The sequence below is a fragment of the Aquarana catesbeiana genome, linkage group LG12 (assembly GCF_042186555.1).
Source record: "Aquarana catesbeiana isolate 2022-GZ linkage group LG12, ASM4218655v1, whole genome shotgun sequence".
In the NCBI taxonomy this organism is placed as follows: domain Eukaryota; kingdom Metazoa; phylum Chordata; class Amphibia; order Anura; family Ranidae; genus Aquarana; species Aquarana catesbeiana.
Window position 1 is genome coordinate 9,097,129 of NC_133335.1, and position 22,500 is coordinate 9,119,628.

At 42.3% G+C, this 22,500-nt stretch overlaps 1 protein-coding gene across 1 annotated transcript in view; it reads left to right on the top strand.

The window, feature by feature from the left end:
- Window positions 1-22,500, top strand: part of PMEPA1 (prostate transmembrane protein, androgen induced 1) — a 77,073-nt gene that overhangs the window by 52,272 nt on the left and 2,301 nt on the right. Inside the window, exons 2-4 of the mRNA XM_073607206.1 lie at window positions 13,836-13,990; window positions 15,700-15,753; window positions 18,170-22,500. The exon at window positions 18,170-22,500 is cut by the window's right edge and continues 2,301 nt beyond it. Of these exons, the coding sequence (XP_073463307.1) occupies window positions 13,836-13,990; window positions 15,700-15,753; window positions 18,170-18,703 (743 nt within the window). The 3' untranslated portion in view covers window positions 18,704-22,500. The remainder of the gene's footprint in view (window positions 1-13,835; window positions 13,991-15,699; window positions 15,754-18,169) is intronic.

Sequence of the window (22,500 nt, forward strand, 5' to 3'; positions counted from 1 at the left end):
GTTTCCTTTAAATACTCCGGTTTTCTCGCACACTCTAGATAAGCTGTTAGGATAATTGGCTCCGGTCTAAATTGGCCCTAGTGTAAATGTGAGTTGGGGACCTTAGATTGCAAGCTCCTTAAGGGCAGGGACTGATGTGAATGTACAATTTACACTCACCAGCCACTTTATTAGGTCCTCCTTGCTAGTAGCGGGTTGGACCCCCCCCTTTTTGGCCTTCATTCTTGGTGGCAGAGATACAACAAGGTGTTGGAAACGTTCCTTAGAGATTTTGCTCCATAGTGACCTGATAACATCACACAGTTGCTGCAGATTTGTCGGCTGCACATCCATGATGGGAGTCTTCACCTTCCACCACATTCCAAAGGTGCTCTATTGGATGAGATGTGGTGAGTGTGGAGACCATTGGAGTACAGGGACCTCATTGTCCAGTGGTGAGATGATTGGAGCTTTGTGACATGGTGCATTATCCTGCTGGAAGGAGCCATCAGAAGATGGGGACACTGTAGTCATAAAGGGATGGACATGGTCAGCAACAATACTCAGGTAGGCCGTGGTTATTAAACAATGCTCAATTGGTACTAAGGGGCCCAAAGTGTGCCAAGAAAATAACCCCCCCCCCCCACCATTACACCCCCACCACCAGCCTGAACCAGTGATACCCAATCCCCCACCCCATTACACCCCCACCACCAGCCTGAACCGGTGATATCCCATCCCCCACACCATTACACACCCCACCACCAGCCTGAACCGGTGATATCCCATCCCCCACACCATTACACCCCCACCACCAGCCTGAACCGGTGATACCCCATCCCCCACACCATTACACCCCCACCACCAGCCTGAACCGGTGATGCCCCATCCCCCACACCATTACACCCCCACCACCAGCCTGAACCGGTGATACCCCATCCCCCACACCATTACACCCCCACCACCAGCCTGAACCGGTGATACCCCATCCCCCACACGTCTGCCACCAACAACCATGCCACGTCCAAAGTCACTTCAATCCCCCTTTTTTCCCCCCATTCTGATGCTCGGTTTCAACTTCAGCAAGTCTTCACCACGTCTAGATGTATAAATGCATGGAGTTGCTGCCATGTGATTGGCCGATTAGCAATTTGTGTTACTAAGCAATTGAACAGGTGTACCTAATGGTGTCCGGTGAGTGTATAATCTATAGCGCCATTCATTTACGTGGAGCTTTACAAGTACCAGTAATGATGGGCAGCTCAATGACCAACTGAAGGAGCTTAAAGGGTAGGCTGACCACGCCACTGCTGCTGTATGCGACTAAGAGTACGGCAAATTAGACGCTTTTGGCGGGCAGCGGCGTAGCTTTTCCAACGCTTAATAGGAAGTGCCGAAACTGCCAGGATCTCCGTGTAAGAAGAAAATTTTAGCAATACTCAAAATAACATTTGGGGGTTAAAACCATTGAAGACTTCAGGTCCCGGTATTTTCAGGTCCCGGTATTTTCAGGTCCCGGTATTTTCAGGTCCCGGTATTTTCAGGTCCCGGTATTTTCAGGTCCCGGTATTTTCAGGTCCCGGTATTTTCAGGTCCCGGTATTTTCAGGTCCCGGTATTTCACTCAAGGCATCTTCTCATATTTTGATTGTCGTGCCTTCACCTTTAACGTTATTGGGTGTTAAATATGGAGCACAAATATAAATCCATCGCCTAAATTTATAAATCTACCTACTTTTGGCACTCAGTACTTTTGTGCCCACAGAACCCGTCATCCATCTTCACCGCGTGGCTCCGAGCTTGAAACGTTTTTTTTTTTTTTTTTTTTTCTGCCCGGCGACGTATTTTTGGCTTGCCGCCTCACCCCCCTAAAGAAGCGTGCTGTGTTTTTGAATATGGAGGAAGTAAAAAAAAGAATTATTTCCTAATTTGTGTGTTGTGCCAGAGGTCGAATGGTTAAAAGGAAAAAGTAAAGAGATAATGAAAAGCGTTTATTGTTTAGCCGCCTGTGTCGCACTCACCTGGTGGGCGTTGCCTTCAGGTGCCCAGGCGCTCGGAGATGCTGTTTATGTTTCAAGCTGCAGCTGTTCCACCGGTCTAGACATTATGCAAATAGGTCTCCTCCGCTTGTCTGGAAGGGACTGGCTCTTGCCTGCGCCTGGCTGCCACAGTCACACTTCAGAAGAATTACATACATCTGCCTATTGCAAGCCGCCTCAAACTGCCCTTTGAACTGAGGGGGGGGGGCAAAGCAGAAGGGCAATTCGGTCATCAAATCAGGCTTTCGATAAAAATAAAAAAACCCTTGTACTGATCTTAAAGCATTTAAAATTCTTAGGGTATCAATATTTTTAATTTTGCTAATTTTTTTTTTTTTTGCATAAATAATTTTTTTGCAAGTCCCATACTTGCAAAAAAGATAAATATCAATCATTTTGGCACATTGTGCAGACAGAGGACGATCTATTTGATGAACGGAGGTCTTTGGGATTGCAATTTTAATTATTTAAACTACTTTAATTTTTAACTATCCCGTGCAGTCTTAAGTGTCATATTTATCTTTGGCACAAAGTAAATTGTTCATATTTTAAAGTTGGATTTGGATTTTTCTTTAGTAGGCAGGATGCCAGTATTTATTTTTTATTTTATTACGTTTTTAGGTTCAAAAGACACGTCCATCTAATTCAACCAATAAAAAAAATATATATATCAGCTATGTTACTAAAACCATCTTTGATTACTATATTGTAGCCCTTTGATATATTACTTTTTTTTTTTCACTTTTGTACCAGAATTATTGAAATAACCCATATAGGACTTCTATTTTATCAATTTACATTTGGATATGATGTATACATTTCTCTTTATACTGTATATTGTCATTTTTTGCACCACAATTTATATATATATATATATATATATATAGTGTGTGTGTATATTCTGATATAAGAAATCACAAAAAAGGTCAATATCCACAACGGGGTACACTTACATGAGTGTAAACAGTTATGGGCGTGCGGGATACGACTTTTATGTTTCTAAAAATAATTGCAAAGAGAACGGGCGAAGGAAATTTCCTTCGAGTAGCCTCTAGTGCGGATAGAGGTAGAGGACAATAATCATGAAAGGGAAAAGTGTAGCATGTGGGGGAAAAGATGAGTAGGGACTGAAAGGCATAAAAGTAGACACGTTCTCTTGGATTCAGATGCAAAAAAAAGCTCCATTTATTGACCAAGTCTATTGTCCAGTTTCTAACGAAGAGATGTTATTCTAAAACGAGGAATGAAGCGTTCTGTTTCTGGATTTGTGATGGAGAGAACATGCAAATTAAATTTCTTTCCCGAAAAAAAGGACGGGAATAAATCTGCTCCTAAAGAGATTAATTCAATTAACGGAGACCTAATGGGCTTTCAGTAGTTAAGCATGATATAAAATGTAGATACTGCGGATATGATGTTGCTACAATTGATTTTATTATACATTTTAGATTTTAGTATATATTGATTTTTTTGTTGGTAGGATAAAGTCTACTGTTGACACAAAGGTCACTGTTTTTTCATAATTCCATTAGGTCTCTAGCTTGCCTCGGTGGTTGGGTTGGGTAGGAGCGGTCCTGCTTGACCCCTCTGCCCAATGTACAAAGTTGGCCTGACGTAAGGCCCATGGGTGGTTTGGCCTATTTGAGAACTATAAATGTTTCTCAAAACCAGTTTATTTTTTACAGTTGACTGTCACAGTTCCTAATACCCGCTGGTGGATCTCCATGGATTAAGGTCTTGATTCCTTACCCTTAAAACATGTCGTCATTGTTGACTTCTTGGTCGCTGTTTATTGTCGGGGCCGTTTTTATGCGCTCTTTTGTATTGGTAATCTATAATGCTTTACTGTAATTCTGAATATTGAATAAAAAGATAGAAACAGAAAAGGTAGATGCCGCACCTATGCAACATTTATGCAAATTTTTGTAAGCCTCAACGATCCTACTGTCATGTAGTGAATTAGTCCTTGTTTGTACAGAGATCATTATGTACTTTATTTTATTTTTTTTTTTTTGCAAATTCTTTTAAAATATCCAGCACTCATCGAAATCAAGTGGATATAGAGAGAGCCATGTGCCAGAAACCGCTAGGAGGCAACAAATACATCAATCAAAGTGCAGAGTTAACCGGTCAATGGTAACTAATAACAGTCAGTATATGGGTGACTAGAATCACAAGAATACAGTTGAACCCTCACAAGGAAAGCTTTACCCTGGTCTGAATGCCTCAGATACATAAAGTTTTCTCTTAAGTCCTGTAGGTGGGGTAATTATAGGAAGGGAACAGGGCGAAGGGGAGGGGGGGGGGGGGGGTGTGAAAGAGTGGTGGTGGGGTTTTCACATTGCAATTTAAATACCCGCGTTTTTTTAACGTATGTGCAAAGCCCCCAGGTCCTCTTTAATGTGCAGGGCCGAATTCCATTGAGCAATGACATCACAGGCCGGTGCTCTAGGTGTAATCGGAGGGTAAGAGGTCCCTCCTAGCTGCAAGACAGTTGTAGTCACGTTACTACATAGAAAAATGAGGGGGGGGGGGGGGGGGGTGGGGGGGGGGGGGAGTAAAACATTTCCTCATACCCTAAAAAGGGTCATGGGGGGGGAAATGTGGTTGTTTATATGCCCAAAATTAAACTAAAAAAAAAACCCTACATAAAATTTATTACATTAAAAACATATTTTCCCATAAAAGTATATGTCCACAGCTGCAGATATCAACATTAAGTGTATACAGTAGAATCGGCATGCAAACATCTATGGATTGACACGTTTCACCCAAAAAAAGGGGCTTCTTCAGGATCCACTTGATCACTCTATCAAACAATGCAGCTGCTGAAGAACACAATGCATGTTGTTGAAAACAATATATAGTTGCTTCATACTATCACACCATATGATGCTAAACATATATAAAAGAAGAAAATCTATGTAAACGAATTCTCTCCAAACATCCGTCACGAGAGATCGTGAATATTGGGAAGAGAGAAAAAGGGGGCCGGTCCTCTGTAATGTGCAGGGCTGATAACAGAGCCGAATTCCATAGAGCAGTGACGTCACGCGCGGGCGTCCTGTGCTGTAGGTGTTGCCGGGGGGGTGGAGGGCGGTGTAAGGTTCCTCCCTCCAACTGTAAGATGGTTGTCGTCACATGACCACATTGAAAAATTGGTGGAATAAAGATACTTAAATTTGCATTTGTGTTTATTAAAAAAAAAAGTGCAAAAGAGAGGCAGCATTTTAAAGGTGGGTTAGGTAGCCTAAACTTCTACTGAAATTCTTATAATTTCATAAACCACAGGAGTTGAAAGTGAAAGGAGCAGCAGCTTAAGTGAGTCCAGCTTCGAGGCTCTGCACGTTTTTTAGGTGGTATACAGTAGGCAAGAAAGGGCATATAGATGACCTAACCAGTCAACCAGTCGGGCGATGCCCAGCCATGCTCCTCAGACAGGGAGGTGATCCAGGAAGCTGCAGTAATGGTGTCGCCCTGCGGTTACTATTGCGTTTGGGGCGTGCGCATCACGTGCTGTCGGACAGAATTACTAATCTTTTGGCAGACGACAGAGGGGAAAAAAAAAAAATGAGCTGCCCTAGATCTCTTTGCATGGCAAATCCAATTCATTTCCTGTAGCTTTTTTTTTTTTTTCTCGAAAGGAGGACCAAACTTTAAAAGGCCTGTAGAAGCGAAATTGATGGGATCACCGTCTGTTGCGAGCGCGGACTGACCAGAATCCCAATGATTTCCCCTCTTTCGTCTCTCTCCTCTCAGACAGCCAGAGCTAACAAGATTAGATTCTGATTCCAGTCTCTCTGATGCCCACGCTTCACTGAGTAGCGATATACAAATGTTTACATTGTCCTGCCGCAGGGCGATGGGCTGGCGTGAGATGGCATATTTCACCAAAGCGTCTATCTGTCCCACAGTCTCTCCCTCTCTTGCTTTATCGTTAAATGATGCCTTGTTATAATTTAGAGAACTTCAGGCAGTCGGGTAATCTTAACTGTGCGCTGGTTGTCCAAAAGTCGGTCTACTGACTACGTTTGTCCGTTTTTTTATTTCCCAGGCATTCGATCAAAGAATTGTGGTTCCTCTATGATAAAACATCAGTATGCCAGTTGTTGACTTTAATATATAATGCAGTATAGTGTAAATTAAAATTATTTAACCGATATAGCCCCGGAAGATTTTACTCCCTTCCTGACCAGAGCATTTTTTGCGATTCGGCATTTCGTTACTTTAATTGATGACTGCGCGGTTGTGCAACGTTGCACCCAAACAAAACTGACGTCCCTTTTTTTTTTTTTTTCTACAAATAGAGCTTTCTTTTGGTGTTATTTGATCACTTTGTGGTTTTTATTTTTTGCGCTATAAACAAAAAAGCGACAATTTTGAAGAAAAGTAATATTTTTTTGCTTTAATAAAATATCCCCCCCCCCCCCAAAAAAAATTCTGTCTCTGTCTCTGTCTCTGTCTCTGTCTCTGTCTCTGTCTCTGTCTCTGTCTCTGTCTCTGTCTCTGTCTCTGTCTCTGTCTCTGTCTCTGTCTCTGTCTCTGTCTCTGTCTCTGTCTCTGTCTCTGTCTCTGTCTCTGTCTCTGTCTCTCTCTTTGCGCAAAAGTTATAGCGTCTACAAAATAGGGGATAGTTTATATGGCATTTTTATTCATCTATTTTACCCCCCGGGTCTGCGACATTATGGCAGACACATCGGACACTTTTGACACCATTTTGGGACCATTGTCATTTATACAGCGGTCAGTGCTAAAAAGTAGACTTTTTTTTTACTGTGTAAATGGCAGTGAAGGGGTTAATCACTAGGGGGAGATGAAGGGTTAAGTGTGTCCTATGGAGTGATTTCAACTTGCATGACAGCGATCACTGTTTACAATGACAGGGAGCAGTGGATCTCTGTCGTGACACAAGGCAGAACAGGGAAATGCCTCGTTTACATGGGCACTTCCCCGTAGTGCGGCCCCCGTGACACGATCGCCGGGTGACCAGCCCAAAAAAATCTGCGCTCACGGTTAAATTAACAATGCCGGATGACTAAACCTTTTTGATAAGTCTCTCATAAGCATCCAAAAACACACACAGGTCGTATACCTGCCGGCAACGGCCGGTTCAATAACTTCTTTGGTCGACTTTCAACCTGTGTATGCCAGCTGATATGACAGAAGCCGGCTGTGCAGGCCAGTCACGTTCCTCCACCCCAAACTCTCTCATCCATGTCATTATGGACCTTGCTTTGTGTACTGGTGCGCAGTCATGTTGGAACAGGAAGGGCCGTCCCAAACTGTTCCCACACAGTTGGGAGCATGAAATTGTCCAAAATGTCTTGGTATGCTGACGCCTTAAGAGTTCCCTTCACTGGACTAAAGGGGCCAAGCCCAACCTCCGCTCAAATTCATTCCAAAGGTGTCCTGTCGGGTTGAGGTCAGGACCTCACACCATAATTCCTCCCCTTTCCACCAAATAGTTTGGACCAGTGCACAAAGCAAGGTCCGTAAAGACATGGATGAGCGACATGCTGGTAGGGTAATTGGATTGTCTAAATTGTCCCTAGTATGTATGAATGTGAGATGGGGACCTTAGATTGTAAGCTCCTTGAGGGTAGGGACTGATGTGAATGTACAATGTATATGTAAAGCGCTGCGTAAATTGACGGCGCTAAATAAGAACCTGAAATATTTAAATGAGCGAGTTTGCGTTTGAGTCCTGACCGCAACACGATGGAACACCTTTGGGATGAATTGGAGAGGAGACTGCGAGCCAGGCCTTCTCATTCAACATCAGTGCCTGACCTCACAAATGCTCTTCTGGAAGAATGGTCAAACATTCCCATAGACACTCCTAAACCTTGTGGACGGCCTTCCCAGAAGAGTTGAAGCTGTTATAGCTGCAAAGGGTGGGCCAACCTAATCAGGGGACTGGTGGACCTCAATTACGAGGAAAGACTGCACTGATGGGGCACGAATTGGTACTAATGGGGCTGCCCTGATTTGGCACTATTCTGCCCAGTTCTGGTCACCTGTCCTCAGAAGGGATGTGCTGGAACTGGAGAGAGTCCAAAGAAGGGCAACAAAACCGAAATAAGGGGACTGGAGGACCTCAATTATGAGGCAAGACTGCAAACACTAGATCTATTCTCGCTGGAGAAAAGACACTTTGTGAGGGGACATGATAGCGATTTTTACGAATGCCTCCCATGGCGATCCCAGCATAAGAAAAAAAAAAAACTGCTTAGTCACAAGGAGCGTAAAGCCGCGTACACATGATCAGATTTTCTGACGGGAAATGTTCGATCCGAGCTTGTTGTTGTCGGAAAGTCCGACCGTGTGTAGGCTCCATCGAACATTTGCTGTCGGAATTTCCGCACAGATGTTTGAGAGCAGGTCCTCAAATTTTCCGACGACCAAACTTCTTGTTGTCGGAAAGTCCGACCGTGTGTACACAAGTCCGTCGCACAAAAGTTCATGCATGCTCTGAATCGAGCAGAAGGAGCCGCACTGGCTATCCTTTTTGCTCGGCTTGTCATACCTTTTGTATGTCACCGCGTTCTCACGTTCGGAATTTTTGGCCAACAGTTTGGTGACCGTGTGTATGCAAGACAAGTTGGCGCCAACATACTTTGGGGAAAAAAATCCACGGTTTTGTTGTTGGAAAATCCGATCGTGTGAACGGGGCATAAGAGCACGGGGGGGGGTGTGGCGAGCCACACATTGAGACTGGAAGAGAAGCTGTTTAACCCTAAACTGCGAAGGGTATTTTTTCACATGGCAATAGGGATGTGGAAGTCTCTTCCACAACTGGTGGTTATCTGCGGGGAGTATTGCTAGCTTTAATTGACTTTTATGCCGCGTACACGCGATCGGACATTCCGACGACAAAATCCATGGATTTATTTCCGACGGATGTTGGCTCAAACTTGTCTTGCATGTACACGGTCACACCATTGTCGGAAATTCCGAACGTCAAGAATGCGGTGAGGCACAACACGTACGACGAGCCGAGAAAAATGAAGTTCAGTAGCCAGTGCGGCTCTTGTTTCCGAGCATACGTGGAATTTTGTGCGTCTGAATTTACTTTCGGGTTGCAGGAAAAGTTTGCCCAGTTCATGCAGAGGTCTCAAACTGGCGGCCCTCCAGCTGATGCAAAACTACAAGTCCCATCGTGCCTCTGCCTGTGGGAGTCAGGCTTGTAACTGTCAGCCTTGCAATGCCTCAGGGGACTTGTAGTTTTGCAACAGCTGGAGGGCCACCAGTTTGAGACCCCCTGGTTTATGGCATATTCTCAGACTGAGGAATCTGATCAGTTGGTCTGCGGGGGTAAGGGGGAGCTCTGACGTGATGGGAGAACTTCGGGGGGGCTTGTAATAGGAGGTTATTTCTTGGATCGCGTTAATATATTTACATTTTATTTTATAGATTTGAGGCCACAGAAAATTTTTTTTTTTTTATAATGTGGCCCTCATACTGCAAAGGCTTGAGACCCCAGGTTTAGTCCAAAGCAGTTTGCTGCGGCTAAGCATGTAGCAGAGACGCCGTCGCACACTGAGGAGGCTGGTTGTTAACGCAGTTATTTGCCAAGGCTGAGGGGGCGAGCTGTACTGAACTTGTAGTGTCTGCTCCCAGGCTGTCTCGGCTATAGGGGAGGAGGGGGAGCGCACTCCCAAGGGCTGGATCCTACATTAAAGGACTCTTTATATCGCTGCCAGCTCCGAGTCTGTGAATCACTGGTCGGCCTGACAAGGGCAGGGCAATTACATGTGAAATGTACTCTGAGAGAGTAGCAAACCACAGCCACTGCCAACATATAAGAGGCTTTAATCACCGCCGCACTGTGCGACTGCAGCTCCTGCCGGCCCCCGCTAAAGGTCCCTGGTTTTAAGGAAATTGAAGGTTTTTTTTTTTTTTTTTTTTTTTTATATTATAAACCCAGAGCTGTAGAAATCCTCTAAATGCAGCCAGTCAATCGGGCAGCTTAGACGATGACAATATTGTATCCGCAGAAAGGCCTCGGCCTTACGTGGACCCTGGTGTTCGTCCTTAAGTATAGGCTTAGTGGCACTTTGCCGTGTGTGGCCTGTCTTGCTGCATAGCTGTAATGAAAAAGACATTGAATGCAGGCCTGCCCCAAGCCGGGCCCTGGAAAACTTTCTCCATTTTAAGTGTCGACTGCTCCTGCCAAAAGGATTGCTGCTTTGCATAACATGCAGCTCTATAATGGGCATTGTCTAAAAGTGTTCAGTTATCTTCAGATACTGGGATCAGGGACTTTTTCCAACATACCTCTAGAGCAGCCATTCTCAGCCAGGGTTCTGTGTAACCCTGAGGTTCCCCCAGAGGTAGCTAAGGGTTCCTTAAGCTGTGGCTGATGAACCACCTATTTGATGCCTACAGAGTTGAAGGTTCAGCAGCATGACACCAAATATTTTATCTACCTTTTTAAGGGTGGCATTCTGAGCAGCACTTTAAGGGGGACATTCTTCCTATTGCCCACCAATATAAGGAGCATTGTTCCTATTGAGTCCTGATGAATAGGTTTTAGTAGGGGTTCCTTGAAGAATTTTTGGGGTTTCTCTAGGGTTAAAAGGTTGAGAGCCTGCTCCTAGAGATGGATAGATCCCCTTTTTTTTTTTTTTTTTTTTTTTTTTTTTTTTAATAGCTTTTGACCTTTAGTTCTCCATAAATGTATTGAATCTATATCTGCACAATTGCTTCTTAGCTTGTGTGATCAGATTGTAACATGTCAGCAGAACAGTGGATTTCTTCTAGGGAATTAAAAAAAAAAATTGGGGGGGGGGGGTGTAGATTTTGGTGGGTTCATACAAACGAATGGCAGGTGGTATGGCAGCCTTTCTCAACCTTCAACACAGAGCAGGGGTCTCCAACCTTTTTTAACAAAGGGCCAGTTTACTGTTCAGACTTTAGGGGGGGGGGGGGGCAGACTCTGGCCAGTGAGAGTAAACAATGCCTCCTCTTTGGTATTGGGGGAAGGCATACTGCCCCATCTTTGGTGTTAGTAGGAGGAATAGTGCCCTGTTGGTGTCCTTGTCAGAAATTGTACCTCATTGTTCAGTGGCAGGAGAAATGCCTCAAGGGCCAGATAAAGGCAGGCAAAGAGCCATAGTTTGGGGACCACTGGCAGAGGAACCCTTGAAATGGCTTTCTGGTCTTGGGGAACCCCTGGTAATATAGCTACAACTCATGATACATTAGTGTGATGGTCATTAGGAAGAATACTCCTTACATTGGTGATCAGTGGGAAGAATGTTCCTTACATTGGTGATCAGTGGGAAGAATGCTCCTTACATTGGTGATCAGTGAGAAGAATGTTCCTTACATTGGTGATCAGTGGGAAGAATGTTCCTTACATTGGTGATCAGTGGGAAGAATGTTCCTTACATTGGTGATCAGTGAGAAGAATGTTCCTTACATTGGTGATCAGTGAGAAGAACGTTCCTTACATTGGTGATCAGTGGGAAGAATGTTCCTTACATTGGTGATCAGTGGGAAGAATGTTCCTTACATTGGTGATCAGTGGGAAGAATGTTCCTTACATTGGTGATTGGTGGGAAGGATATCCCTTACGTTGGTGATCAGTGAGAAGAATGTCCCTTACGTTGGTGATCAGTGAGAAGAATATCCCTTACGTTGATCAGTGGGAAGAATTGTCCCTTTACAAATAACTAAAGAGAAGTGGTGTCAGCGGGAACGTATCTGAGGCAGAAATTGCTTTTTGCTCAAGGAACCCCTAGGAACCATAGTTGAGAAGCCCTGGTCTAAGGACTCTCCCTGATGGCGGTTGCATAAGACGCCTCCTCTGTAGGTGCTTACATTGAGTTATAGCACACTAGAGCAGCCTTTCTTAAATTTTTTTTATAATGGAGGTACCCTTAAAAATAACTTTCTGATCTTGCATCTCTTTACTGCAACTAAATGAACTATTGTGTGAGGGTTTGGAAACCCCCTATACTTTGGCTTTTGAAGCGGTCAGAAACCGAATGAATGATATGGTAAATTTAGAAGCTGACGGCTATACTTTCAGACACCCATGAAAAATGTCTTCGAGTCTGGCAACCTTGGATTGCACAAACCCAACCTTCCAGATTAACGATATGCTTCGCTCGATTTGGTGCTCTTCTGATGCACACCCTGTGGACTCTTGTCCTTTCCTCTTTTACTTCTAGCGCTCTTTCTTTCCTCACTCCTGCCATTTTCTGTTTTTATTCGACTCATTTATTCTATAATGCTTATAAGGACACCAGGAATTGTCCCTGGTTGGGATGGTTACAGTAATGGCACCTTTCCTCCTTTTTTTTTTTTTTTTTTTTTTTTTTTTTTTTTTTCTGCATTCTTGCCTACATGTGTATCTACAGATCAGTTATGTCTAGCAGCATTCAGCTGTATGTTTGGATGCCTTCGCTCCTACTCATTATATACTGTAGTTAGAATTTTCCAAGTTGACTCGACTAGTGACTTTAGAATCTTTTATTGCTATGAGGCGGTGAGCCTTGAACATGCATATCTTCCTTAATTGTTCTTGATCAACATATAATGTTACCATCTAACTGGCTTTAATGAATTGAGTATTAATAAAATCCTTTGTAAAAGGACTTTCTGATCTCAGAACCCCTGGCAATAGTCACTATATCTACAGCTCAGTTGTATTCTGGTGGTCACTGGGAAGAAAGCTTCCTGCATTAGTGGTCATTGGGAAGCATTCCCCTCTTTACAGAGAACTAAAACCGATCAATGGTGTCAGTGGTTGCATATCAGAGACAGAAATTTCTCAAGGAACCCCTTGTTGACCTCTGGAGGAACCCTAGTGTTGAATGGAACCCAGGTTGAGAAACCCTGCTTTATGGACTTGCGAAGTTTAAAATTAAATTTTGATTGAAAGCCACGTTATGTTCTCTTTCAAATGTGTGACTCTTGACTGGAGAATCTTTAGGGAAAAGGGATTCCAGTTTGGCAGCTTGTATAGCTCAAGGTTTTTTGTTTTTTTTTTCTATTTATATTACATATGTATGAGTTAAATTGTAAGAGCTTTTAAATGTCGTGTCTTTACAGTTTGGCAACAAATGCTGTTTTTTCTTTTATTGGTTAATGATTAGATGGGTTATCACCAACTCTCCCAGACGCCTGTGTTTATAGTGTTGGAGTTGGCAGGCTTTCAGTGTCTGGATATTGTAACAAAGCACCTTTTCTAAGGTCAGTGTAACCCTCTAGCTTCAGGCTGGCGCTCAAGTTGACCATGGACCAAAGATGGTGGTTGCATATGTAGGATATCTATTTGAATTGATGTGTACCATTTACAAGCATGCTTATATTGTCTATACATCGGTTTTGTCTGTGGAAGTTTTTTAAAGGGCTTTCGGAAACCCCAGCATTCCCCGAAATGAGTGCATTCCAACCTAGGCAGTTAAAAGTTCCCCCCCCCCATGGTGTCAGTCTGGGCTGGCCAACTGTTTACTTGTGTTGTAAAGTACCTTGGCTAGTGGAAAGGGTGGAGACCTCAAAGTATTTCAGTAGAGTTAGATGGAGGAAGGAGCAGAGTTCTCCATCAGTGTAGAGTATTTTAGGAGAGTAGCGTAAGATGGAGCAGAGTCCTCCAGCAATGCAGAGGATTCCAGTAGACAGTTGTGGAATTGGCTAAAAACAAAGCAGTAAAGACTCCATACAAATGAGCGGACTGACTCTTGCTAAACCTACAATAGATCTGTTTATCAAATCATTACTTAATTTTGTATTCACTTTTATGATGCTTGGTGTCTATAAACTGAACGGTTGAGTAATCTATTTTTTTTTTTTTTTTTCTTTTTTGCAGCGGAGCTGGAGTTCGTTCAGATAATCATCATTGTGGTGGTCATGATGGTTATGGTCGTGGTAATAACGTGTCTCCTAAATCACTACAAGCTTTCAGCACGATCGTTCATTCACCGACACAGCCAAGGGAGGAGGCGAGAAGAGAACCTGTCTTCGGTAAGGAAGTTCTTTGCAGCCTGTTGCGCATAGGCTTCGGCCAATCGATTCATAAGGACCCAATGTCGGGATTTGATAGCAATTTTGTGTGGTAGATTGAATGAAACCATAGTTGATAGTTAAGTTTTTTGGGTGTTTAGGGTAATGTAATGCTGTTCACAAACATCTGATTTGCGTTGCCGTTACCAGCAATGGCCTTCTGACATTTGTTAGATTTCTTTTGGAGTTTGTATGTGTTCTAAATTCCTGCAGCTTTCCATTTGTTTAATGTCCAGCTCAAAACTCTATGGGTACGGTCATCTTCAAACTCTACCAGTGCTGCGCTCGTGGCATTGGGCAAAATTTTTATTAAAGCTGAACTAAAGTCCGCAGTCAAAAAATTACTATGTAGGTTACCTTTTCTGCAGTGCAAGGGTTACCTGTTCATTTAGTCCGGGGGGGTAAAAAGTAAGTGAAAGTCTTATGCCATGCTCCCGCAGGCTTCCTCCCTGCTTTACAACAAATCGCAGGAAGTGGTTCCTCTATGCCGCTCATTTGGTCATGGTCTCTGTGACGTCCCCATGTAGAATGTAGGACCAGTGATCAGCCGGACTTTGCCCAGTGAAAGTAGGAAATGTTCTGCTGTCAGTGGATGTAACCAATGCCCTATCATTGGTAGTAGTGGGATGAATAGTGCCCCATTGTTAGTGGAAGGAATAGTGCTCCTTCGTTGGTGTGGGGCGAGAGGCTATAGTTGCCCCATCGCTGGTGTGGGGCGAGAGGCTATAGTTGCCCCATCGCTGGTGTGGGGCGAGAGGCTATAGTTGCCCCATCGCTGGTGTGGGGCGAGAGGCTATAGTTGCCCCATCGCTGGTGTGGGGCGAGAGGCTATAGTTGCCCCATCGCTGGTGTGGGGCGAGAGGCTATAGTTGCCCCATCGCTGGTGTGGGGCGAGAGGCTATAGTTGCCCCATCGCTGGTGTGGGGCGAGAGGCTATAGTTGCCCCATCGCTGGTGTGGGGCGAGAGGCTATAGTTGCCCCATCGCTGGTGTGGGGCGAGAGGCTATAGTTGCCCCATCGCTGGTGTGGGGCGAGAGGCTATAGTTGCCCCATCGCTGGTGTGGGGCGAGAGGCTATAGTTGCCCCATCGCTGGTGTGGGGCGAGAGGCTATAGTTGCCCCATCGCTGGTGTGGGGCGAGAGGCTATAGTTGCCCCATCGCTGGTGTGGGGCGAGAGGCTATAGTGATTTCTATCAGAAGTAATATGGTGTCCCATAATTGGTGTCAATGGAAAGAATAATGCACCAAGGGCCAGATGAAGGCAAGCAAAGAGTCACATCCGGCCCTTGGGCTGCAGTTTGGAGACCACTGCCCTAGACCAAGTGTAGGAAACCTTGGCATTCAAGCTATGGTGAAACTACAAATCCCTTGCTGTATTGCAAGACTGACAGATATGGCTCCTAGAGGCAAAGGCATGATGGAGTGCCAAGCTTGCCTATTCCTGCCCCAAGACAAAATGAGCAGTTAGCACCTGCCTGGGGGGGGGGGATAAAAAAAAAATCTAGCCTAGCGTGTTTTTATGGAGGAGGAGAAAATTTGCATGCCCATGTCCATTAAATGTCTCATCTTGCTGTAAAGAGTATCTGACCCGTCAGTCTGTTTCCTGAGTCGGGAACAATCAAAGGTTCATGAGATGCTCATACAGGTGTGTTTTTTTTAATTTGTTGCAGGAAGGAAGCCTGTGGCCTTCGGACAGCACAGTTTCAGGAAACGGTGTAGCAGAGGTAAGATGGTCCACTGAATGCTTTGATCAGAGGTGGGGGGGTCTGCTCAAATGAACGTAAAATGTTATTGACCTAATAGTTATAAACCAATTCAGTCTTTGTTTTTTTGTTTTTTGTTTCCCATACATGGGGGGGGGGGGGGTTAATTGGCATTTTCTGGGAAAGTTATCTCAATGTATTTTAGGTATGTGTAAGATCTTATCAGTGTTAGTGTTTAGCATTGTTTGTATGTATTTTTCTAATGGTATTGAAGAGGGGACATCCTTATGGATACTGGTGGGCTCTGGTTGTTTGACAATCCCATTATCTCATGAAGTCTACCACACACGAGAGGAAGAAGAAATAGACTTCACATTCTTTAACCTAAAAACAGCCACAATGATCTTGTTAGCTGGAGAGAGACCAATTGGCCTGGACTGCTTAGGTTTTGGGTGGCTCCTAACTTGGTGCTTGAACAAGGGTGGCTCCATCCAAGCAAATGCGTTTTTTTTTTTTTTTTTTTTTGTTTTTTTTTTTTTTTTTTTAGGGGAAGTTCTCTCTGTAGAAGGTAATGCCAGGAAGTATTTCATTAGCAAATATCCCTAATGTTGGGTCTCCTTTTTAAAGTGGTTGTAAACCCTTAGGCCAGGTTCGCATATGTGCGCCCGTGGTTTTCAGCTCTGCATCCGGTGCATTTCTGTTCACCGGTTCAGGTGGAATTTTTGCCTGAATTTTTGCCTGAATTTTTGCCTGAATTTTTGCCTGAATTTTTGCCTGAATTTTTGCCTGAATTTTTGCCTGAATTTTTGCCTGAATTTTTGCCTGAATTTTTGCCTGAATTTTTGCCTGAATTTTTGCCTGAATTTTTGCCTGAATTTTTGCCTGAATTTTTGCCTGAATTTTTGCCTGAATTTTTGCCTGAATTTTTGCCTGAATTTTTGCCTGAATTTTTGCCTGAATTTTTGCCTGAATTTTTGCCTGAATTTTTGCCTGAATTTTTGCCTGAATTTTTGCCTGAATTTTTGCCTGAATTTTTGCCTGAATTTTTGCCTGAATTTTTGCCTGAATTTTTGCCTGAATTTTTGCCTGAATTTTTGCCTGAATTTTTGCCTGAATTTTTGCCTGAATTTTTGCCTGAATTTTTGCCTGAATTTTTGCCTGAATTTTTGCCTGAATTTTTGCCTGAATTTTTGCCTGAATTTTTGCCTGAATTTTTGCCTGAATTTTTGCCTGAATTTTTGCCTGAATTTTTGCCTGAATTTTTGCCTGAATTTTTGCCTGAATTTTTGCCTGAATTTTTGCCTGAATTTTTGCCTGAATTTTTGCCTGAATTTTTGCCTGAATTTTTGCCTGAATTTTTGCCTGAATTTTTGCCTGAATTTTTGCCTGAATTTTTGCCTGAATTTTTGCCTGAATTTTTGCCTGAATTTTTGCCTGAATTTTTGCCTGAATTTTTGCCTGAATTTTTGCCTGAATTTTTGCCTGAATTTTTGCCTGAATTTTTGCCTGAATTTTTGCCTGAATTTTTGCCTGAATTTTTGCCTGAATTTTTGCCTGAATTTTTGCCTGAATTTTTGCCTGAATTTTTGCCTGAATTTTTGCCTGAATTTTTGCCTGAATTTTTGCCTGAATTTTTGCCTGAATTTTTGCCTGAATTTTTGCCTGAATTTTTGCCTGAATTTTTGCCTGAATTTTTGCCTGAATTTTTGCCTGAATTTTTGCCTGAATTTTTCTCAAAAAACCCTCAGGACCCTTTTGGACTCTGCACTGCAGCCGCCCAGGACATGTGTGATTTGAGAGCCGGTCACCCTTGCATGTCATGAAAATTGAATGAGGTGAAAACCACATCCAATTCGCACATACAGTATATTGCCAAAAGTATTGGGACACGTGCCTTTTTATTATTATACAGGATTTATATGGTGCCAACAGTTGACGTAGCACTTTACAATATAAAAGGGAGACAATACAGTTATAATACAAGAGGATTAAGAGGGCCTTGCTCAGAAGAGCTTACAATCTAATAGGGTGGGGCAGGTGGTACAGAAGGTTGTAACTGTGGGGAATGAGCTGTTGGAAGTGGTAGATTAGTTGGAGACGTGATAGGCTTTCCTGAAGAGATGAGTTTTCAGGGATTGCCTGAAGGTAGCAAGAGTAGGGGATAGCCGGGCAGGTTGAGGTAACGAGTTCCAGAGGATGGGAGAGGCTCTGGAGAAATCCTGGAAAGCCTTTACATGCACATGAACTTTAACAGTGCCTTAGTCCGTAAGGTTCAATATTGAGTTGGCCCGCTCTTTGCAGCTTATAATGGCGTCAACTCTTCTGGGAAGGCTGTCCACGAGGTTTAGGCGTGGGTCTATGGCTTCTGTGTTGACCATTTGTATTGTTTATGCAAGCCCTCCAAAATAATCTGGATCGTTTTCCTGTAACCCTACAGCACATATACACACCCAGACCCTCGGACAGACTCAGCATCCCACCCTTCCTCCAGCGAGATCGCTTCAGCCGTTTCCAGCCCACCTACCCGTACCTACAGCACGAGATCGACCTTCCGCCCACCATCTCCCTATCGGACGGCGAGGAACCACCGCCTTACCAGGGGCCCTGCACGCTGCAGCTCCGCGACCCCGAGCAGCAGATGGAACTGAACCGAGAATCCGTGCGGGCTCCCCCCAACCGAACAATCTTCGACAGTGACTTAATCGACAGCTCCGTCTACGGAGGCCCCTGCCCGCCCAGCAGCAACTCCGGAGTGAGCGCCACTTCCTACGGCAGGATGGAGGGCCCTCCCCCCACTTACAGCGAGGTCATAGGTCACTACCCAGGATCCTCTTTTTACCAGCACCAGCAGCAAAACATGGGCACGCCCTCCATATTGGAACACAACAGACTACACTTGCAAAGCAATGGTCACGACAGCACATCAATGAGGAGCAAAGATAAGGACAAGCAAAAAGGACAGCTGTTTTAGAGAATTGAGAGGAAAAAAGACAGAACGTAAAAAAAAGAGAAAAACAATTCAATAAACACTGCACTTCTAGCTGGTCCGTCTTTTGTTGTCAGTTCGGCCCTCAATACCACTTTGTTGTGCGTATGTCTGGCAACTTTTTGGGCACCAGAAAAAAAAAAAAAAAAACTTTGAAGGGGAAGTCGGGGTAAAAGGGGAAAGCTTTTTTTTTTTTTTTTTTAATTTTTTTTTCCCTTTTTGTTCTCCTCTTGCTGTATAAATATTTACCTGTTATGTCTGGTTTGAATGCACAAGCGAAAAGCTTGAAAAAATGTTTGTTTAGCTATGTCTTGAAAAAAAATCCTTCAACTCCGTTGCTCTTTTTTTTTTTTTTTTTTTTTTTTTTTTTTTTTTAATTTTAATTTTTTTTAAAGCAGAGCAGCGTATGCTTATTCCTATATACCCCCCACCCAACTTATATCTATATATATTTTTTTTTTCTTAATAGCTCACTTAACATTAAGGAAAACAAATCCTGAAATATTTGCACAAAAAAACTATTTGTTTAAAAGTCTTGCAATATATTATATATATATATAAAAGAGAAAAAGTATGAGTGAGGGGGGAAGTGTATTTTTGTATTCGAAAAGGGCCTATACATTTTTGGGATGTTTGCATCAGAAAAAAAAGTTTTAAAGAGCAAACGGATTTTTTTTTTTTTTTTTTTTGTGGGGGGGTGGGGGGTTTTGTTTTGAGTGCCAACTCAAAAAGTGTGTTGTATAATGGCGAGAGAGAAAAACAGCAGTTTTAGGATTATTTATATAAATATTTAAATTTTGCACTATTTTTTGATATGACTATACCAGTGCTTGTGTTAGAAACAATGTATCAAGTCTACCACAAACAACCCAAAATGGAAAATGACAATTTAAAAAAAGGGATATGTGCAGCGCTGATCGGTAAGGTTATAAAGATGACGATTTTTTTTTTTTTTTACTTTTTTTTTAATTTTTTTAAATAGTTTGGCTGTCATTGTCTTGGGTCGTAACGATGCATTTTTTTTTTAGAATTTTTTTTTAAATTTTTCATCTGGTTTTCAAACTACAACTCGTTGACTTCTATTTAAGTTTTCAAACAAATGTTTTTCTTTTGCCCTGCCTTGATTAAATGTTTTTTTTTGTTTGTTTTTTTTACACACTGTGCATTTTAAATTAAACTGGTTACCTATAGACACTTAAGGAAGCCATTTTATTAAATACCTACAAAAAAAAGCCTTGCCAAATTTTAGTGATGCTGTCACTTTATACATTTATCCCTGCCCACATGGTGGCTACCTCCACTGTTCATAGGTAACTGACTTTTTTTTTTTTTTAAGGGAACAGCTACTTTGCAAAGTTTTTAGTATGGAAGTTTAATTTTGTGGCAGTCGGGGGGAAAAAATGTGCAAAAAAAGAGAAAATTTTCATTAAAAATATCCCTTTTGCAGACGACCCATAATGTACTGTTCAAACATTCCCTATGAGACCAGAAACAGTATTTAGGCCAATTATGAATTTAATTGGAAACGTAATAAATTGCTTTGAGATTATTATTCCTTTGTTTATTTTTTTTTTATTACTTTTTTCATTTTGTATGTTTCCCTGATGGGCGCTACGAATTGGCAGGAAGAATGTCATTGCCGTGTTAGGGTTTTATAAAGGACTTTGAAGGCAATTTTTTTTTGTTTTGTGCGATGAGCACGACCAAAAATTGCCTGCTTAACCTTTTTTAAATCTTGGCATTACTGTTTGGTTATAGCTAACGTGTGGCATTTTCTTCCTGAACTTTATTATTGGTGGTTGCTTGACCAGTTCACACTTTATTTTTTTTATTAATTTTTTTGAGGACTTTGTATGGAACGCTAATGGTTGTGGAACTCGGATGCCCAGAATATTTTGGTAGACTGAGTACATGGTTAGACTCGGAGTAAACTGAGAACCAACAATTTTGTGTGTTCCTCAAGACCTTGTCCTTTTTTAATAGAGCAAAAGATGTTGGCCCAGTTTTGACCACACGGTATTATAAAACTGGTTTTTACTGAAAAATACTTGAAATTCAGTCTCCCAAATCATATGCCTTCTTGCGTTGCCTGCTGTAAAAGCAGAAAAACTTTTTCTAATCTCCGTGATCATTAGTTGGGTTTTCTTTAAGATTTTTTTTTGGAAGGATGAATTGTTGGTTCACTGAGGGGACTATCAATTCATAACTTGGGGATCTAAACCTCAGCATTCACACATTTTCTTGGGCACCTTTTTTAAATACGAAGTAGACACATAGCTCTGTTAGAATTAAGAGCATGACTTTTGTTGCTGCCCCTTGGTGGTAAATAAAAACTTAACACTTAAAACCAAAACACCATTTTGACTTAATACTCAATGTAGGCATGCAAAAATGCACACGGGCCTCCAGGATGGGAGTCGTAATGCTTAAATGTAGTGAATGACTGCTTATGGATGCATTCAGAAGATCAAGTCAACTGATGGTGAACCTTGTTCATGGTTCTGTTGACAACTCAAAATCTAAGTCTGTGGTTTAAAAGATTAGGAATAAAAAAATACAATTTAATAATCAAATTTAAATTTCTAATGTGTTCATAAAGAATCCAGCCCCATTGTTTGTGGGCAGCTCGTTAACTTTGCTTGGACCTTCTTTGGTCCAAGGCAGCAGTAGAAAACAGGCACCTTCACTTCAAGTCAACTGATGGTGAACCTTGTTCATGGTTCTGTTGGCAACTCAAAATCTAAGTCGGTGGTTTAAAAGATTTAAGAATAAAAAAAAAAATACAATTTAATAATCAATTAAACTTAACTTTATATTGTGTTTAATAGGGTATCCAGCTCCAGTGTTTGGGCAGCTTGTCCACTTTTCTTGGACCTCCCTTGGTCCAAGGCAGCAGTAGAAGGCAACAGGCACCTTCACTTTCAAGTCAACTGATAGTGAACCTTGTTCATGGTTCTGTTGACAACTCAAACTCTAAGTCAATTATTTTAAAAGATTCAGAATAAAAAAAAAATTACAATTTAATAATTAAATGTAAACGTCTGTGTCCATGTGTTTGGGCAGCTCTCTGAATTCAAAAAACAATTTAATCAATTAAATTCAAAAATTTTTAATGTTCTAATTTTTTTTTTTTTTTTAGTGTTCTAATTTTCTAAAAATACATTTCTAATATGTTCATAGAGAATCCAGTCCCAGTGTTTGGGCAGCTCTTTCATTTTGAATGGACCTCCCTTGGCCCATCAAGGCAGTAGTAGAAGGCAACAGGCACCTTCGCTTCAAGACGATGAATAGTGAAACTTGTTCATGGTTCTGTTGGCAACTCAGAATCTAAGTCAGTGGTTTAAAAAAATTAGGACTACAAAAATGTAATTGAATATTAAATATTGCATTGCTAATGTGTTCATGGAGAATCCAGTCCCAGTGCTTGAGCCGCTCGCCAACTTCGAATGAACCTCTCTTGGCCCATCAAGGCAGAAGTAGAAAGCAAGCGACACCTTCACTTCAAGTTGATGAATGGTGAACCTTGTTCATGGTTCTGTTGGCAATTCAGAATCTAAGTCAGAATAAAAAAAAAATACAATTTTTAAGAATCAATTACGTTTCTTATGTTTGTAGAAAAGAATCCAGTTCCAATGTCTGAGCAGCTCGCTAACTGCAAATGGACTGCCCTTAGTCCACCAAGGCAGCAGCAAGCGGCTACTTCAAGTCAACGAATAGTGAACCTTGTTCATGGTTCTATTGCCAACTCAGAATCTAAGTCACTGGTTTAAAATGGTTAAGCA